The 14,326-nt window shown below is 62.5% G+C and overlaps 3 protein-coding genes and 2 non-coding genes across 7 annotated transcripts in view; 3 read left to right on the top strand and 2 right to left on the bottom strand.

Annotated features, from left to right (window-relative positions):
• Positions 1-1,666: 1,666 nt before the first annotated feature.
• TRNAF-GAA (transfer RNA phenylalanine (anticodon GAA)) lies at positions 1,667-1,739 on the bottom strand. Its single transcript has one exon. It is a non-coding gene; the product is annotated as a tRNA-Phe (tRNA).
• Positions 1,740-2,963: 1,224 nt separating this feature from the next.
• On the top strand, positions 2,964-3,037 carry TRNAN-GUU (transfer RNA asparagine (anticodon GUU)). The gene has a single exon. It is a non-coding gene; the product is annotated as a tRNA-Asn (tRNA).
• A 90-nt stretch (positions 3,038-3,127) lies between these two features.
• NDUFS7 (NADH:ubiquinone oxidoreductase core subunit S7) lies at positions 3,128-7,655 on the top strand. Its single transcript, XM_071578247.1, has 8 exons — positions 3,128-3,235; positions 3,481-3,517; positions 4,302-4,367; positions 4,737-4,851; positions 6,324-6,503; positions 6,576-6,622; positions 6,941-7,029; positions 7,458-7,655. The coding sequence occupies exons 1-8, from the start codon at positions 3,220-3,222 to the stop codon at positions 7,553-7,555; spliced, it is 648 nt and encodes a 215-aa protein (XP_071434348.1). The 5' UTR covers positions 3,128-3,219; the 3' UTR covers positions 7,556-7,655.
• GAMT (guanidinoacetate N-methyltransferase) lies at positions 7,539-13,912 on the bottom strand. 2 transcript variants are annotated; one of them, XM_071578244.1, is made up of 7 exons: positions 13,765-13,912; positions 11,267-11,452; positions 10,564-10,709; positions 10,417-10,480; positions 9,978-10,045; positions 8,972-9,082; positions 7,539-8,881 (listed from the first exon to the last, which is right to left on the bottom strand). In XM_071578244.1, the coding sequence occupies exons 2-7, from the start codon at positions 11,448-11,450 to the stop codon at positions 8,741-8,743; spliced, it is 714 nt and encodes a 237-aa protein (XP_071434345.1). In that variant the 5' UTR covers positions 11,451-11,452; positions 13,765-13,912; the 3' UTR covers positions 7,539-8,740. The 2 variants fall into 2 exon arrangements, with proteins under 2 accessions (XP_071434345.1, XP_071434344.1); XM_071578243.1 differs by lacking the exon at positions 13,765-13,912 and having other exon boundaries at positions 11,267-11,520.
• The window catches only part of DAZAP1 (DAZ associated protein 1), a 24,929-nt gene continuing 24,031 nt past the window's right edge, over positions 13,429-14,326 (top strand). For both annotated transcript variants that reach the window (XM_071578241.1, XM_071578240.1), the window contains exon 1: positions 13,429-13,682. In XM_071578241.1, the coding sequence (XP_071434342.1) occupies positions 13,651-13,682 (32 nt within the window). In that variant the 5' untranslated portion in view covers positions 13,429-13,650. The remainder of the gene's footprint in view (positions 13,683-14,326) is intronic.

Here is a 14,326-nt window from a genome sequence, read left to right as displayed (position 1 = left end):
AGCTGAAATTCTGTGGGGGAGAACTCCAGGTGTGCTTAAACAAAAACATTCCCTTTTCCTGTAACAGGGAGCCCTTGGAATGTTGGTTTGTTGGCTCTTTTGAGGCTATGGATTTAGGGACACTTTTAATTGGCTTTTTCTCATTTAAATTCCCAATTCGATCCTGCCCAGCTTTGCTGGGGCTGTGGCACATGGAATCAGTGTCACCAAGAACTAATTAATGATAAATAATGATAAAACATAGATAAAACCCCCTGATTAGGGTTTCTTCATGATAATGAAATGGGATCTCTGTGCTTGTCCAATAAAACCCAAGATGATTTGAAATGAAGAAGTTTAAATTGGGATCCAGATGTCTATTCTGGCTCTAGTAATTATCTGAATATATTTTAATTACACTTTTAATTGCTCTGTGCTCTCTAACGAGTTTCACTGTGGAATCCTCATTCCCCTTATCTCAAATACCTCAATTACAGGACTAGAACAGGAAGAGGGTTTTATTAAAACTTGTGAGGAGGGATAATGAGTTTTTGGGGATGGGATAAAAAAATAATGAGGGGTTGATGGAGTCAACTTGGAGCTGTGAGTGGCACTTTCCCTTTGGAAGGGAGAGGTCAGGGTGGGGCTTCCTGATCCAGGTGCTGATCCAGGTGCTCTGAGGTAATTCAGAGGTGGGGATCAGCTTCTCCTTCCTTTACACCAACCCTGTATTCCCTTTTCAATCCAAATCCCTTCCCTGCTGATAAGATCATTCTCCACACCAGTGCATGGAAACAATTCCCACCTCACTTTGCCTTCACCTCAATCATGGAATCCTGGAATGGTTTGGGTTGGAAGGGACCTCAAATCCCATCCAGTGCCACCCCCTGCCATGGGCAGGGACACCTTTCACTATCCCAGGTTACTCCAAAGCCCATCCAGCCTGGCCTTGGACACTTCCAGGGATAATCCTGATTTATCCTACACCTGGTTTGATTTAATGTCACCAAATTCCCAATGCCAAACTGTTCCTGTTCCCAGGGCTGTCCCAGGGGCTGCTGTGTTGATGCTCTGAAACACATTTACATCTTTCTCAACCCCTTCCAGCTGCTGCCCCGGGTGTGTCCCAGCTCATTCCTGGGACTGGTTATACCTGGACACCAAATTCAGCCTCACAGTGTGCAGATCCCATGGGCTTAATTAAAGTGGGACCAAGGGAATCATCAAAGACTTGTTGCTTTTGCTTGAATATTTTGATCTGTGGTGGTTGGAGCTCAGGGAGGGGATTCCACCCCGTGTTCACAGCAGGGGAAGGTTATTTTTATAAATCAGGTAAACCTGTAATGTGTTGTGTTGGTGTCTGGGTTTCATGTTATTAATCACAGGGTTGGGAACAGGAACATGAACTCACTGACCTCTTTTCTAGTGCTTTATTTAGAGCAGGGGCTGCCACATCACCTGTGCTCGTTAGTGACTGTCCAGTGCTAATTAATGCACATCCCTCACCTCAGCTGGCTGTGTGTCACATCATTAACTGTTATTTATTATTAATTTATTTAATAATATTTTTCAGTCCCCACCTTCACCCCTCCCTCGTTGTGCATTTCCATGATATTAAAATAACCAGGAGCAGAGTTTGGCGAATTGGTGGCGATTCCAGAAGCCACGGGAGGGCAGGAAAAACTTCTGCCGAAACCCGGGATCGAACCAGGGACCTTTAGATCTTCAGTCTAACGCTCTCCCAGCTGAGCTATTTCGGCTGCTGGAAACGCTCCGCCCCCCGCCCGTCACCGCCGGGGGACACGGACAGGGATGGGAACAGGGATAGGGAGGGGGATATGCGACAGGGATGGGTTCAGGGATAGGGATACAGGACACGGGAGAGGGATGGGGATATGCGACAGGGATGGGTTCAGGGATAGGGATACAGGATATGGGACAGGGATGGGGACAGGGATAGGGAGGGGGATATGGGACAGGGATACAGGACACGGGACAGGGATGGGGATATGGGACAGGGATGGGTTCAGGGATAGGGATACAGGATATGGGACAGGGATGGGGACAGGGATAGGGAGGGGGATATGGGACAGGGATACAGGACACGGGACAGGGATGGGGATATGGGACAGGGATGGGGTCAGGGATAGGGATACAGGATATGGGACAGGGATGGGGACAGGAATGGGACAGGATATGGGACAGGCATGGGGATAGGGATGGGGATATGGGACAGGGATACGGGACACGGGACAGGGACAGGGATAGGGAGGGGGACAGGGATAGGGAGGGGGATATGGGATAGGGATACGGGACAGGGATGGGGATATGGGACAGGGATGGGGGCAGGGGGATACGGGACAGGGATGGGGATATGGGACAGGGATGGGGGCAGGGGGATATGGAACAGGGATAGGGATATGGGACAGGGGTACGGGACAGGGACATGGACACGGGATAGGGACAGGGATACAGGATATGGGACACGGGACAGGGATACGTTACATGGATACGGGACATGGGACAGGGATATGGGATAGGGACAGGGATACAGGATATGGGATATGGGACACGGGACAGGGATACTGGATGTGGACACGGGATATGGAACATGGATACAGGATATGGAACAGGGACACGGGATATGGGACATGTATATGGGATACGGGACGTGGATATGGGACAGGGGGGAACGGCATGGATACGGGACGTGGATACGGGATATGGGATATGGATACAGGACACAGGGGGACACACGGCATGGATGTGGGACAGGGGAGGACACGGAGCATGAATACGAGACACCGTGGGACACTCGGGGACACATGGCAGGGATACGGGACACAGAGGGACACGGGACACGGACATGGGATACGGAGGCACACAGGGACACGACACGGGCACGGGTCATGGGACAGGCGGGAGATGGGACACGTGGGACAAGCGACACGTGGGGACATGCAGGACATTGCGGCGCCAGCGCGGTCTCTGTGGCGCAATCGGTTAGCGCGTTCGGCTGTTAACCGAAAGGTTGGTGGTTCGAGCCCACCCAGGGACGGGGCCCGTCCTTTTCCTGCTCCGGGAACGGCCCCGCCCGGCCCCGTTTTACCGCGGGGCGCGCGGAACGGTCCCGCCCGCGGCGCGCGTTCCCTGCCGGAGCGCTGAGGCGGGGCACGGGCCGCGCCGGGCCCGGTTGGCGGGTGCACCGCGCGCAGAGGTTGCGTGAAGGGCTGCGGAGCGATGGCGGCGCTGGGCCGTGAGCGGGGACCGGGCACGGGGGGACGGGCACGGGGAGGGCGGCGGGGGGCACGGGGCAGTGCGGGCAGGGCCGGCGGACCGCGCTGAGCCGGCAGCGAGCCCTGAGGGGACACCGGGCCGGGGGCGGCGCGGCCCTGAGGGGACACCGGGGACACCGGGCCGGGGGCGGCGCGGCCCTGAGGGGACACCGGAGACACCGGGCCCTTCGCCGGCCGCGCTGAGCGCTCCCCTCCTCTCTTGCAGGTCTGCGGCTCCCCCGGCGCGGCGTGCTGGGCTGGCGGTGAGCGCCGGGGCCTGGGCGGACGGGACCCCTGAGCTCGGGGCCGGGGTGTGCTGAGCGGGCCGGGGATGGTGGGACCCCCGGGCTGGGGGTGGTGGGACCTGCCTGAGCCCAGGGTGGGGGTGCTGGGACCTCTCTTAGCCCAGGGTGGGGGTGATGGGACCCCTCTGAGCCCGGGGCTGGGGTGGGGGACCCCCCTGATCCTGGGCCGGGGGTGGTGGGACCCCCCTGAACCCAGGGTGGGGGTGGTGGGACCCCTCTGAGCCCGGGGCTGGGGTGGGGGACCCCCCTGATCCTGGGCCGGGGGTGGTGGGACCCCCCTGAACCCAGGGTGGGGGTGATGGGACCCCCCTGAGCCCAGGGTGGGGGTGGTGGGACCCCTCTGAGCCCGGGGCTGGGGTGGGGGACCCCCTGATCCTGGGCCGGGGGTGGTGGGACCCCCCTGAACCCAGGGTGGGGGTGGCGGGACCCCTCTGAGCCCGAGGCTGAGGGCACAGGGGGCCAGAGCAGGGAGTGGCACCCCAGACCTTGGGGCTGGGGGCGATGAGACCCCCAACCCACAGCAGAGCCAGAGAGCCCCGAGTGAGCCTTGGGAGGGGTCAGTGGGGGTCTCCTCCCCTGCTGGGGTTGGGGCAGCACTCACTGCCCTGTGCCCAGGGTTGTTCTCCTCCCCTGGCAGGGCCCTGGGGTGTGGTGGGGGCTGTGCCACCTTGTCACCTGTGTCCCCTGTGTCACCCTGTCACCCGTGTCACCCTGTCCCCCCCCGGGCTGTTCTGCCCCCCAGGCCCAGCACTGGGACTCCTGTGCTCACTCAGCTGCTCCATCAGACCGTGGCTGACCATGCAGACAGGTAAGGGCAGCTCCTCCCCTGTGTGGGCACAGGGAGCCCAGGTGGTGACCTGTCCCACCTGCAGGGGCCCTGCTGTCCCTGTCCCTGTCCCTGTCTCCTCACTTTCCTGCTGAAATCCAGGGAGAACTGGCAGCTCTGTGAGCAGCCAGGGGCTCTCTGCAGCCTGGGCTTGGCACAGGGGCTCTGCCTGAGCACAGACCCCACGCTGGGGGACACTCCCCTGCCACAAACTTTAGGGGGTGGGATTGTCCATCCCTGTCCATCCACAACATCCCACGGGTCCCTCAGGGAATCCCAGCTTGCCCAGGGTAAGGGTTGATTATGCAAGGAGGTAATGAGAGACTGAGACCACTGTGGTGTTTCCTTCAGCTCTGTGCAAGTCCAGAAGAGCTCTGCTGTGGTCCAGAAGAAGTCCTATGTCCCCAGCAGCAGAGGGGAGTACATTGTCACCAAGCTGGATGACCTGATCAACTGGGCCCGGCGGGTGAGTCCTGGGGCTGCTGCTCTCCAGGGAGGCCTGGAATCCAGGGAAACCTGGGATCCCAGGAAATGGATTGGAGTCACCTCCTGCTTGGGATAAAAATAGGCTGAGGGCCCGTGGCCAAGTGACGTGGGCAGAGGTGACATTTGGGTCCAGTGACAGAGCAGGACAGGGGCTGAAGGTGCAGGAGCTGTGGAGCCAGAGGGGAACATGGAGCAGGATGGGAGGTCTGGAACTGGTCACCAGCAAAAGGCCCTTTCTGGAGTTACTCAGGCCCTGCCCAGAGCAGCTGCTCTGCTTGTGAAGGAGGTGACATGAGTGACACTGCTCCAGGTCCACTGTGCTCTGCCTTAGCTGGGCTGGCCCTTCTCCAGGGCCCTGGGCTGTCCCTTCTCCTGCCACCACTGCCCCTATGTGGGCTTGAGCTGTTCCTCCTTCAGGGCCCTGAGCTATCCCTTCTTCAGCCACCTCCTGCTGGTGTGAGGCTGACTTCTCCCATCTCCAGGGCTCTGACTTGTCCCTTCTCCAGGGCCCTGAGCTGTCCCTTCTCCAGGGCCCTGAGCTGTCCCTTCTCCAGGGCCCTGAGCTGTCCCTTCTCCAGGGCCCTGAGCTGTCCCTTCTCCAGGGCCCTGAGCTTTCCCTTCTCCAGGGCCCTGAGCTTTTCCTTCTCCTGGGCTCTGACTTGTCCCGTCTCCAGGGCCCTGAGCTCTCCCGTCTCCAGGGCCCTGAGCTCTCCCATCTCCAGGGCCCTGAGCTCTCCCGTCTCCAGGGCCCTGAGCTCTCCCTTCTCCAGGGCCCTGAGCTCTCCCTTCTCCTGGGCTCTGACTTGTCCCTTCTCCAGGGCCCTGAGCTCTCCTGTCTCCAGGGCCCTGACTTGTCCCTTCTCCAGGACCCTGACTTGTCCCTTCTCCAGGACCCTGACTTGTCCCTTCTCCAGGGCCCTGAGCTCTCCCATCTCCAGGGCCCTGACTTGTCCCTTCTCCAGGGCCCTGACTTGTCCCTTCTCCAGGGCCCTGACTTGTCCCTTCTCCAGGGCCCTGACTTGTCCCTTCTCCAGGGCCCTGACTTGTCCCTTCTCCAGGGCCCTGAGCTCTCCCGTCTCCAGGGCCCTGAGCTCTCCCGTCTCCAGGGCCCTGAGCTCTCCCGTCTCCAGGGCCCTGAGCTCTCCCGTCTCCAGGGCCCTGAGCTCTCCCATCTCCAGGGCCCTGAGCTCTCCCTTCTCCAGGGCTCTGACTCATCCCTTCTCCAGAGCCCAGACCTGTCCCTTCACCCCTGTCCCAGTGGGGCTCTGAGGTGGCTTTAGCAGTGTGAGAGGAGCAGCTCAGACTGCACACCCACCTCTCCCCATGTCCATCCCCCCCAGAGCCCCCAGTTTTGCTCCCCACACCTCGAGCTTTTCCCATCCCGTTTCCCTTCTGCCTGACGGACTCTTTCCCCACGGGAGTCACCCGTCCCTGTCCCCTGTGTCCCTGCAGAGCTCCCTGTGGCCGATGACCTTCGGGCTGGCCTGCTGTGCCGTGGAGATGATGCACATGGCGGCCCCTCGCTACGACATGGACCGTTTCGGGGTCGTGTTCCGGGCCAGCCCCCGCCAGGCCGACGTCATGATCGTGGCAGGGACCCTCACCAACAAAATGGCCCCAGCCCTGCGCAAGGTACCGGCACTGGGGGGGCTTGGGCACGGTGGGAAGGGGCTGGACATGATCCCAAATATCCGTGTTCCGCAGGTCTACGACCAGATGCCGGAGCCTCGCTACGTGGTCTCCATGGGGAGGTGGGTGCAGGGGCGTCCTTGTTGCTCTGGGGGGGGATCTGAGTGTGCAGAGAGAGGGAGGGAGGGGATCCCCTGGCAGTGCCCACCTGCTGGGATCCCCTGGCAGTGCCCACCTGTTGGGATCCCCTGGCAGTGCCCACCTGCCGGGATCCCCTGGCAGTGCCCACCTGTTGGGATCCCCTGGCAGTGCCCACCTGCCGGGATCCCCTGGCAGTGCCCACCTGTTGGGATCCCCTGGCAGTGCCCACCTGTTGGGATCCCCTGGCAGTGCCCACCTTCTGGGCTGGCCAAGGGTCTGACCCTGCCCCTCTCCTGCAGCTGTGCCAATGGCGGGGGGTACTACCACTACTCCTACTCTGTGGTGAGGGGCTGCGACCGCATTGTGCCCGTGGACATCTACGTGCCAGGTAGGGTGGGAGTGAGGGGAATTCTGGGCATCCCCACAGAGCTGGGGGGGACCTTTTGAAGGGTTTCCTGTTTCAGACTGTGCTGGTGAAGCTGCAGCAGCTTCGGGGAGCTCTGCTGGGGTTGCAGTGAGGGCTGTGCTGGTGGTGGCACTGTGGGAGGTGTGAGCCGTGGTTGAGATACACTTTGCCTGAAATGAAAGCACTGCTGTTTGATAAAGACCTCTTTTGAAAACCACCATCAATTTAGTTTCTTTAACCTCTTGTCTGTACAAGCAGGCTGTGCCAGCCACAAAGCCAGAGGGAAGTCACAGCTCTGGGATCAATCCCAGGGTTGTCACCTCTCCCACTGGCTCCAGCTCTGGGCAGGTACCAGCCCTGTGAACATCCATCCTTCTTTCCTTCCTTAACTTCCTCTCTCTCCCCCTCAGGTTGCCCCCCTACAGCTGAGGCTTTGCTCTATGGGATCCTGCAGCTCCAGAGGAAAATCAAGCGGGAGAAGAAGATTCAGATCTGGTACAGGAAATAACCTTTATTTATGTCCCCACTCACTGCCCGCGGGCACCGCTCACGTCACGCACAAACCCGGGTCCTCACACGCCTTCAATAAAACTCTACCTGGTCAAGGGGTTTTCTGTCATTAATAAATCCCTCTGATTGAAAAACTGGACTAAAAAGCAGGACCTGGCTTTGGTAAGTGTGTTGGTTTCTGTGCTGAACAAGCTCTGAGTGAAGGAGAGTGGTGTCATATCCCAACATAAAGGCCTTGCCAAACCTGGGATGTGCTTTTTAGCTTGGTTGGGAAGTTTTGAGACCAACACATGTCCAGGTGATCCCAGAGGCCTCCCTGAGCTCTTCCCTTACTCACCACCTGCTCCCTGTTGATAATTCCTACACAGGAACTAATAAATCCCTAATATCTGTGTGCACAGGGGCCAGAAAATCATTCTGGTTCTTTAAGTAAAATATTAGTCCTTAAATCTGACTAATAAAACTGAATGCAGAGCTCCTTAGCAGGGATAAAGCAGCCTGTCCTGGATGTGTGCCAGGAATCTGGGATAAGGAATGGCTGTGGTAGAGTGACAAACACGCTTTGGAAAGACAAATAAATAGCTCGGGAACAGCAGTTTGGGTATTTCATTCCTTTTAATGGACTTTAGCCCTTCTGGGGAGAGAGGAAACATTTACTGAGCTGTGAGGGGGGTGTCAGGACTCTCTGCTGAGGGCTTTGGCCAAAAGGGTTTGGAAACTTCCCTGGGGAGTTGCTCTGGGAGCAGCCAAAATGCCTCAGGATGCCTCAAACTGCTCCACCTTCCCAGTTTCTCTTGTCTGGTTTGGATTATTTGGCTCATGGGTGGGAAGGCACCTTGAGATTTCTCAAAATAATCCAGTTTTTAAAGGAAACAGCTGGTTCTGGAACCCCTTTGGCTAAAGCTCTCAAATTCCAGCTTAATTGAGGAATTGGGAATGAAAACCCCAAGGGGACAGAGCAGGGTTGGATCTTCTTCCACAGAGTCCAGAAGACCCCTCAGGCAGGGAGCTTCCAGTCCTCTTGTCCCCTGGAATCCGGGACTTCCATCCCAACCCTCCAGCTATCTCTGGGTGAATCAGCTTTGACCTCTCTCATGGGCATCAGAGGAGATCAGAGCTTTCCTCCTGCTCATGGTCCCTCTGCTCCCCAGGGTCTGTGTCCTGGGGCCTCCAGGGATTCCCCTCAGTGTTTCAGGATGGTGGGTGTGATCATCCTGGGGAAGGAGTAGTACCGGCACTCCTGGGGCGGCTGCAGCTCCATCACCCTCGTGCTGATGTTCTCCTGCTTGAACCCGGCCTGCACCAGGGGCCCCACCTGGGTCTCCTGTGGGAGAGGAGGGGAGGGAGGAGCAGCCCTGGATTGGGGGTGTCCAGATGGGAGCGGGGACACTGCAGGACATGGGACAACACTCACCTCAAACATCTTCTCGATGTCACTGTACCTGGTTTTCAGCAGCTCCCCCCACGAGGTCAGGTTGCAGTAGGTGAGGACCCCTCCGGGTCGCAGCAGGCGGAAGGCGTGACCCTGCCACGGGAATGCAGGGAGGCTGCTCAGCACCCCCTGCTCAGCTCCCCCCGCTCAGCACCCCTGCTCAGCACCCCCTGCTCAGCACCCCCTGCTCAGCACCCCCTGCTCAGCTCCCCCCGCTCAGCACCCCTGCTCAGCTCCCCCTGCTCAGCACCCCCCGCTCAGCTCCCCCTGCTCAGCTTCCCCTGCTCAGCACCCCCTGCTCAGCTCCCCCCGCTCAGCACCCCTGCTCAGCTCCCCCCGCTCAGCAACCCCCGCTCAGCTCCCCCTGCTCAGCTTCCCCTGCGCAGCTCCCCCTGCTCAGCTCCCCCTGCGCATCACCCCCTGCGCATCACCCCCCGCTCAGCACCCCCCGCTCAGCACCCCCTGCTCAGCTTCCCCTGCTCAGCTTCCCCTGCGCAGCTCCCCCTGCTCAGCTCCCCCTGCTCAGCACCCCCTACTCAGCACCACCTGCGCAGCACCCCCTGCTCAGCACCCCCCGCTCAGCATCCCCTGCGCAGCTCCCCCTGCTCAACACCCCCTGCTCAGCTCCCCCTGCTCAGCACCACCTGCTCAGCACCCCCTGCTCAGCACCCCTCGCTCAGCATCCCCCGCTCAGCACCCCTCGCTCAGCATCCCCCGCTCAGCACCCCATGCTCAGCTCCCCGTGCTCAGCTCCCCGTGCTCAGCATCCCCTGCTCAGCACCCCCTGCTCAGCTTCCCCCCGCTCAGCACCCCCCGCTCAGCACCCCCCGCTCAGCACCCCCCGCTCAGCACCCCCCGCTCAGCATCCCCCGCTCAGCACCCCCCGCTCAGCACCCCCCGCTCAGCACCCCCCGCTCAGCATCCCCTGCTCAGCACCTGGCCCCAGCACACCCCTCCAGGCTCCCACTCCTCCCCAGCCATTAATTACCTTGATGAAGTTGAACTGATGTGTGTGCCAGGTGTCCTCCGACAGCGGGTACGTGTCGTACAGGATCCCTGCCCGGGGACACCAACCCGTTAACCAGGAGAGACCCTGAGGTGCTGTGGGGGCTCCAGTGCCAGGGGAAGATCCCCCTTCACGACCTGGCACTGGGTTTTCCTACTCCAATTTACCCTCCTTGTGTCTGACACTGGACACAGCGACCTTCAGCTCCCCAGGACAAGATGCCCCTCCCAGGACAAGATATCCCTCCCAGGTCCCCATGGGATGGAGCAGGCTGGGTGCTCACCTGCACCCTGGACAAATTGCTCCCCCACTTTCCATGGTCCCAGCACCCACATGCCCTGGGCTTCTGCCTTTCTGCACCCCTCCTTCTGCCATGGGGACCCCCACCCAACCCCTCGCTACCCCTCTGGTGATATCTCACCACTGAAGTGCCCATCTGGCAGCGTCGGCACCACGTCCTCCCACAGCCCTTTCAGGGGCACCACCTGCGAGCAGGGGGGGCAGAGGGGTGAGGTGTGGGGGTGGGACAGGCACCCCCCAACCCTGGCACAGCCCACCCTGGGCTGACCTTGTGTGGCTGTTCCTTGGCCCACTGCTCCAGGCGCCGGAACACGCCCTCGTTGCACTCGATGATCCAGTGCTCCTCGATGTCGAACTGCTGCACCTTGGAGGCAGCGATGGCCATGCCGAACCCCACCTCGAGCACGCGCCCACCTGGGATGGGAGGGCAGCTCAGGGGGTCAGGCCTCCCCAGGGACACACCCAGCCCTGGGTTTTCTCTGCCTTGGAGCCCCCCAGCCCTGAATTCTGCCCTGTTCTTTCCCCATATTGGATGCTTTTGGTGCAGGTTGGGAGCACGTGGCACCGCTGGCACTGGAGGGAGAAGCTGAGCTCAGCCCCATGTCCCTGTCACCTGCTGCCCCACTGGGTGATCCCTACAGTGACCCTTTGCCCCCACCAAGCCCCCCAGGTGATCACAGTGGGAACAAACACCCCACAGCTGTGCTGCCAAACCCTCCCTCCACTGGCATGCCAAAAGTGGCAGGTCCTGGCTGGGAGTGGGCACAGCCACTCCCCCATCCCCTTTTGTGAATGTGTCACCCTGACATGAGCACACAAGTGCCACCACAGCCACGCTGCCACAGTGGGGGACACCATGGCAAGTGGGGCACATGCAGTGGGGTCTCTGGCACAACATCCCCCCACACACCAGTTGCTTATGGGGCAGCAGCACCCCTGGCATGTCCCCAAGCCCGTGGGGTCCCTGTTACCCTTTGATGCAGCCACGGTCGCCAGCGAGTGCATGTAGGGGGTCTCCCAGCGCTCCATCACTGGCTTGCCCAGGATCTCCAGGTGGGCGTCGGGCTCATCGTAGCCGGCACTGGCCTTGCTCCAGGCGGCCCGACAATCCTCACCCTCGGCGAAGATCGGCCCTGCAGCCTCCACAGAGCTCATGGCTGTGGGAGAAAAGTCCAGCTGGACGGGCCGGGACGTGCCAGGGGAGGGAAAAGGGCCACTCGGCTCTTGGCCGGCTTTAAATAGCCGGGCTGGAAAGTGCTGAGTGTGCACAGGGAGCTGGGGCCCCTCTGGGGAGCAGGAGCTCTTATTGGGATTGGGAGCCCTTATCGGGATTGGGAGTCCTTATCGGGATTGGGGCACTGCAGGGTGGGCAGGGGCTGCCAGGCCAGGGTGGTCACACGCCTGGGGGGCACTGGGGTGACCTGGGGGTGCAGGGGATATCCCAGCTCCTGGAGAGGGAACAACCAGCATTCCTGTGTGATGGAGCTGGGCTGGATCGGTGCAGCTGTGGGGGACATGGAGGAAGGGGGTTTCCTTGTGCATGGTGCTGAGCCCCATGCTGTGCCACACTTGGGGGCTGCACCAGGGCCATGCCACACTCTGGGGATGCACACCAAGGCTGTGCCACACTTGGGGGCTCCACACCAGGGCTGTGCCACACTCAGGGATGCACACCAGGGTTGTGCCACACTCAGAGGATGCACACCAGGGTTGTGCCACACTCTGGGGATGCCCACCAGGGTTGTGCCACACTCTGGGACACGCATGGAGCTGTGCCACGCTCGGGGGATGCACACCGGGGTTGTGCCACACTTGGGGGCTCCACACCAGGGTTGTGCCACACTCAGGGATGCACACCAGGGCTGTGCCACACTCTGGGGATGCACACCAGGGCTGTGCCACACTCGGGGTCTGCATACCAGGGTTGTGCCACACTCAGGGATGCACACCAGGGTTGTGCCACACTCGGGGGATGCACACCAGGGCTGTGCCACACTCGGGGTCTGCATACCAGGGTTGTGCCACACTCAGGGATGCACACCAGGGTTGTGCCACACTCTGGGGATGCACACCAGGGTTGTGCCATGCTCTGGGACAAGCATGGAGCTGTGTCACGCTCAGGGGATGCACACCAGGGTTGTGCCACACTTGGGGGCTCCACACCAGGGCCGTGCCACACTCAGGGATGCACACCAGGGCTGTGCCACACTCTGTGCCACGCACGGAGCTGTGCCACGCACCAGGACCGCGCACGGCGCTGTGCAATCCCCTGCACGCCACGCACTCGGGCCAGGCACGGCAGTGTGCGCTGCAGGGGGTGCTGAGCGGGTGGGCGACAAGACCCCGTGGTCGGGCTGTAGGACCCTGCAGTGGGGCATTAGGAGCACGGGGGTGGGTGTCGGGACCCAGCGGTGGGCATTAGGACCCCGCGGATGGGTGCTGGGACCCTGCAAAGGGGCGTTGGGACCTCCAGGGCGGGCAATAGGACCCTGCCGGGGGGCGGCAGTGGGACCCCGCAGGTGGGTGCTGGAACTCCGTGGATTCCCCGCCCAGCCTGGGCTTTAGGACCCCGCGGGTGGATGCCGGGACCCCCGGTCGGGCATTAGGACCCCGCGGGTGGGTGCCAGGACCCTCAGGCCGGGCATTAGGACCCCGCGGGTGGGTGCCGGGACACTCAGGTCGGGCAATAGGACCCCGCGAGTGGGTACCGGGATCCCCAGGGCGGGCATTAGGACCCCGCGGGTGGGTGCCGGGACCCCCAGGCCGGGCTTTAGGACCCCGCGGGTAGGTGCCGGGACCCCAGGATGGGCATTAGGACCCCGCGGGTGGGTGCCGGGACCCCCAGGCCGGGCTTTAGGACCCCGCGGGTGGGTGCCGGGACCCCCAGCCGGGCTTTAGGACCCCGCGGGTGGGTGCCGGGACCCCCAGGCCGGGCTTTAGGACCCCGCGGGTGGGTGCCGGGACCCCCAGCCGGGCTTTAGGACCCCGCGGGTGGGTGCCGGGACCCCCAGGCCGGGCTTTAGGACCCCGCGCTCCCGTCCCCGCTCCCGGACTGCCCTTCCCGCCTTCCCCCGCGCGCGCGTCCCCGCCCCTGCCGCCCCTCCCCTGGGCGCGGCCCCGGAGACCCCGTAGCGAGGGGCGGGTGCGCGCGCAGCGGCGGCGCTGAGGGAGCGCGAGCGCGCGGCGGGGGGGGCCGGGCCGGGCCGGAGGCGGCGGCGGCGGGGGGGAACCGGGACACGGGAACCGGGACACGGCCGGGAGCGCCCGCCCGCGGCCCCGCCACCCGCCGCTGGCACCGCTGCCGCCGCCGCAGGGCACAGCCGGGCGCGGCCCCGGAGGAGCCGCCGCCGCCGCCATGAACAGCGTGGGAGGCGCCGATGAGATCGGGTGAGGGGAAGGAGGGTGGGGGGGGCGACGCGGCGGGACGGGGGGTGAGGGTGAGGGAGGGGACGGGAGGGGAGTCGGTCACCTTTTCCCGCAGCCTGAAGCGAAGGTCGCGCCGGGACTCTCCCGGGCCGGGGGATGCTCAGGGGCCCCACTGAGGGGAGCACCGGCTCCGGAGGTGCTGACGGAGGGGGCCGGTCGGGGGGTTAAAGTGGGGCTGGTCCCTCCTTTGGGGGTGCTGCGGGGGGGCCAGGCCTGGGTCGGTGTTGCTGGGGGGGGGGGGGGGGTTGGTCCGTCCCGACTCAGGGGTTGCTGAGGAGAGGCCGGTGGGTTCAGAGAGGGGCTCAGTGTCAGTGCCGGTGCTTCAGGGGAGGTCCCGGTGGTGGTTCTGGAGAGGGGGGGGGGGGGTCCGGTCCCGCCATGAGGGTTCGGTTCTGTCCTCCCCCCCCCCCCCCCCCATTCCCGCCCCCGTCACGTGACCGGCGCGCGCGGGGCTGCGGCAGGTGCGCGCGCCCAAGGTCACCCGCCCGCGCCGCTTCCCGCGCCCGCCCGCACCGGAGCGCGCCCCCATCGCCACAGGCGACACGGGAGGACCCCGGGGAGACCCACCCCGCCGGCCGAGCGAGGGGGATTGCCCCGCTCTGCTC

This window comes from Pithys albifrons, chromosome 27 (assembly GCF_047495875.1).
Source record: "Pithys albifrons albifrons isolate INPA30051 chromosome 27, PitAlb_v1, whole genome shotgun sequence".
In the NCBI taxonomy this organism is placed as follows: Eukaryota; Metazoa; Chordata; class Aves; order Passeriformes; family Thamnophilidae; genus Pithys; species Pithys albifrons.
The sequence above is the reverse complement of the archived record's forward strand: the minus strand, read 5'-3'. Positions and strand labels throughout refer to the sequence as shown.

What these genes read in the sequence shown, in the direction of transcription:
- NDUFS7 (XM_071578247.1), top strand. An exon ending in CGCGGCGTGCTGGGCTGGCG is followed by an intron (nt 3,518 to 4,301) that starts GTGAGCGCCGGG and finishes TCTGCCCCCCAG; the next exon opens with GCCCAGCACTGGGACTCCTG. An exon ending in CGTGGACATCTACGTGCCAG is followed by an intron (nt 7,030 to 7,457) that starts GTAGGGTGGGAG and finishes TCTCCCCCTCAG; the next exon opens with GTTGCCCCCCTACAGCTGAG.
- GAMT (XM_071578244.1), bottom strand. Translation starts at nt 11,450, where the DNA reads ATGAGCTCTGTGGAGGCTGCAGGGCCGATCTTCGCCGAGGGTGAGGAT. An exon ending in CCAAGGAACAGCCACACAAG is followed by an intron (nt 10,481 to 10,563) that starts GTCAGCCCAGGG and finishes CCCTGCTCGCAG; the next exon opens with GTGGTGCCCCTGAAAGGGCT. An exon ending in ACATCGAGAAGATGTTTGAG is followed by an intron (nt 8,882 to 8,971) that starts GTGAGTGTTGTC and finishes CCTCTCCCACAG; the next exon opens with GAGACCCAGGTGGGGCCCCT.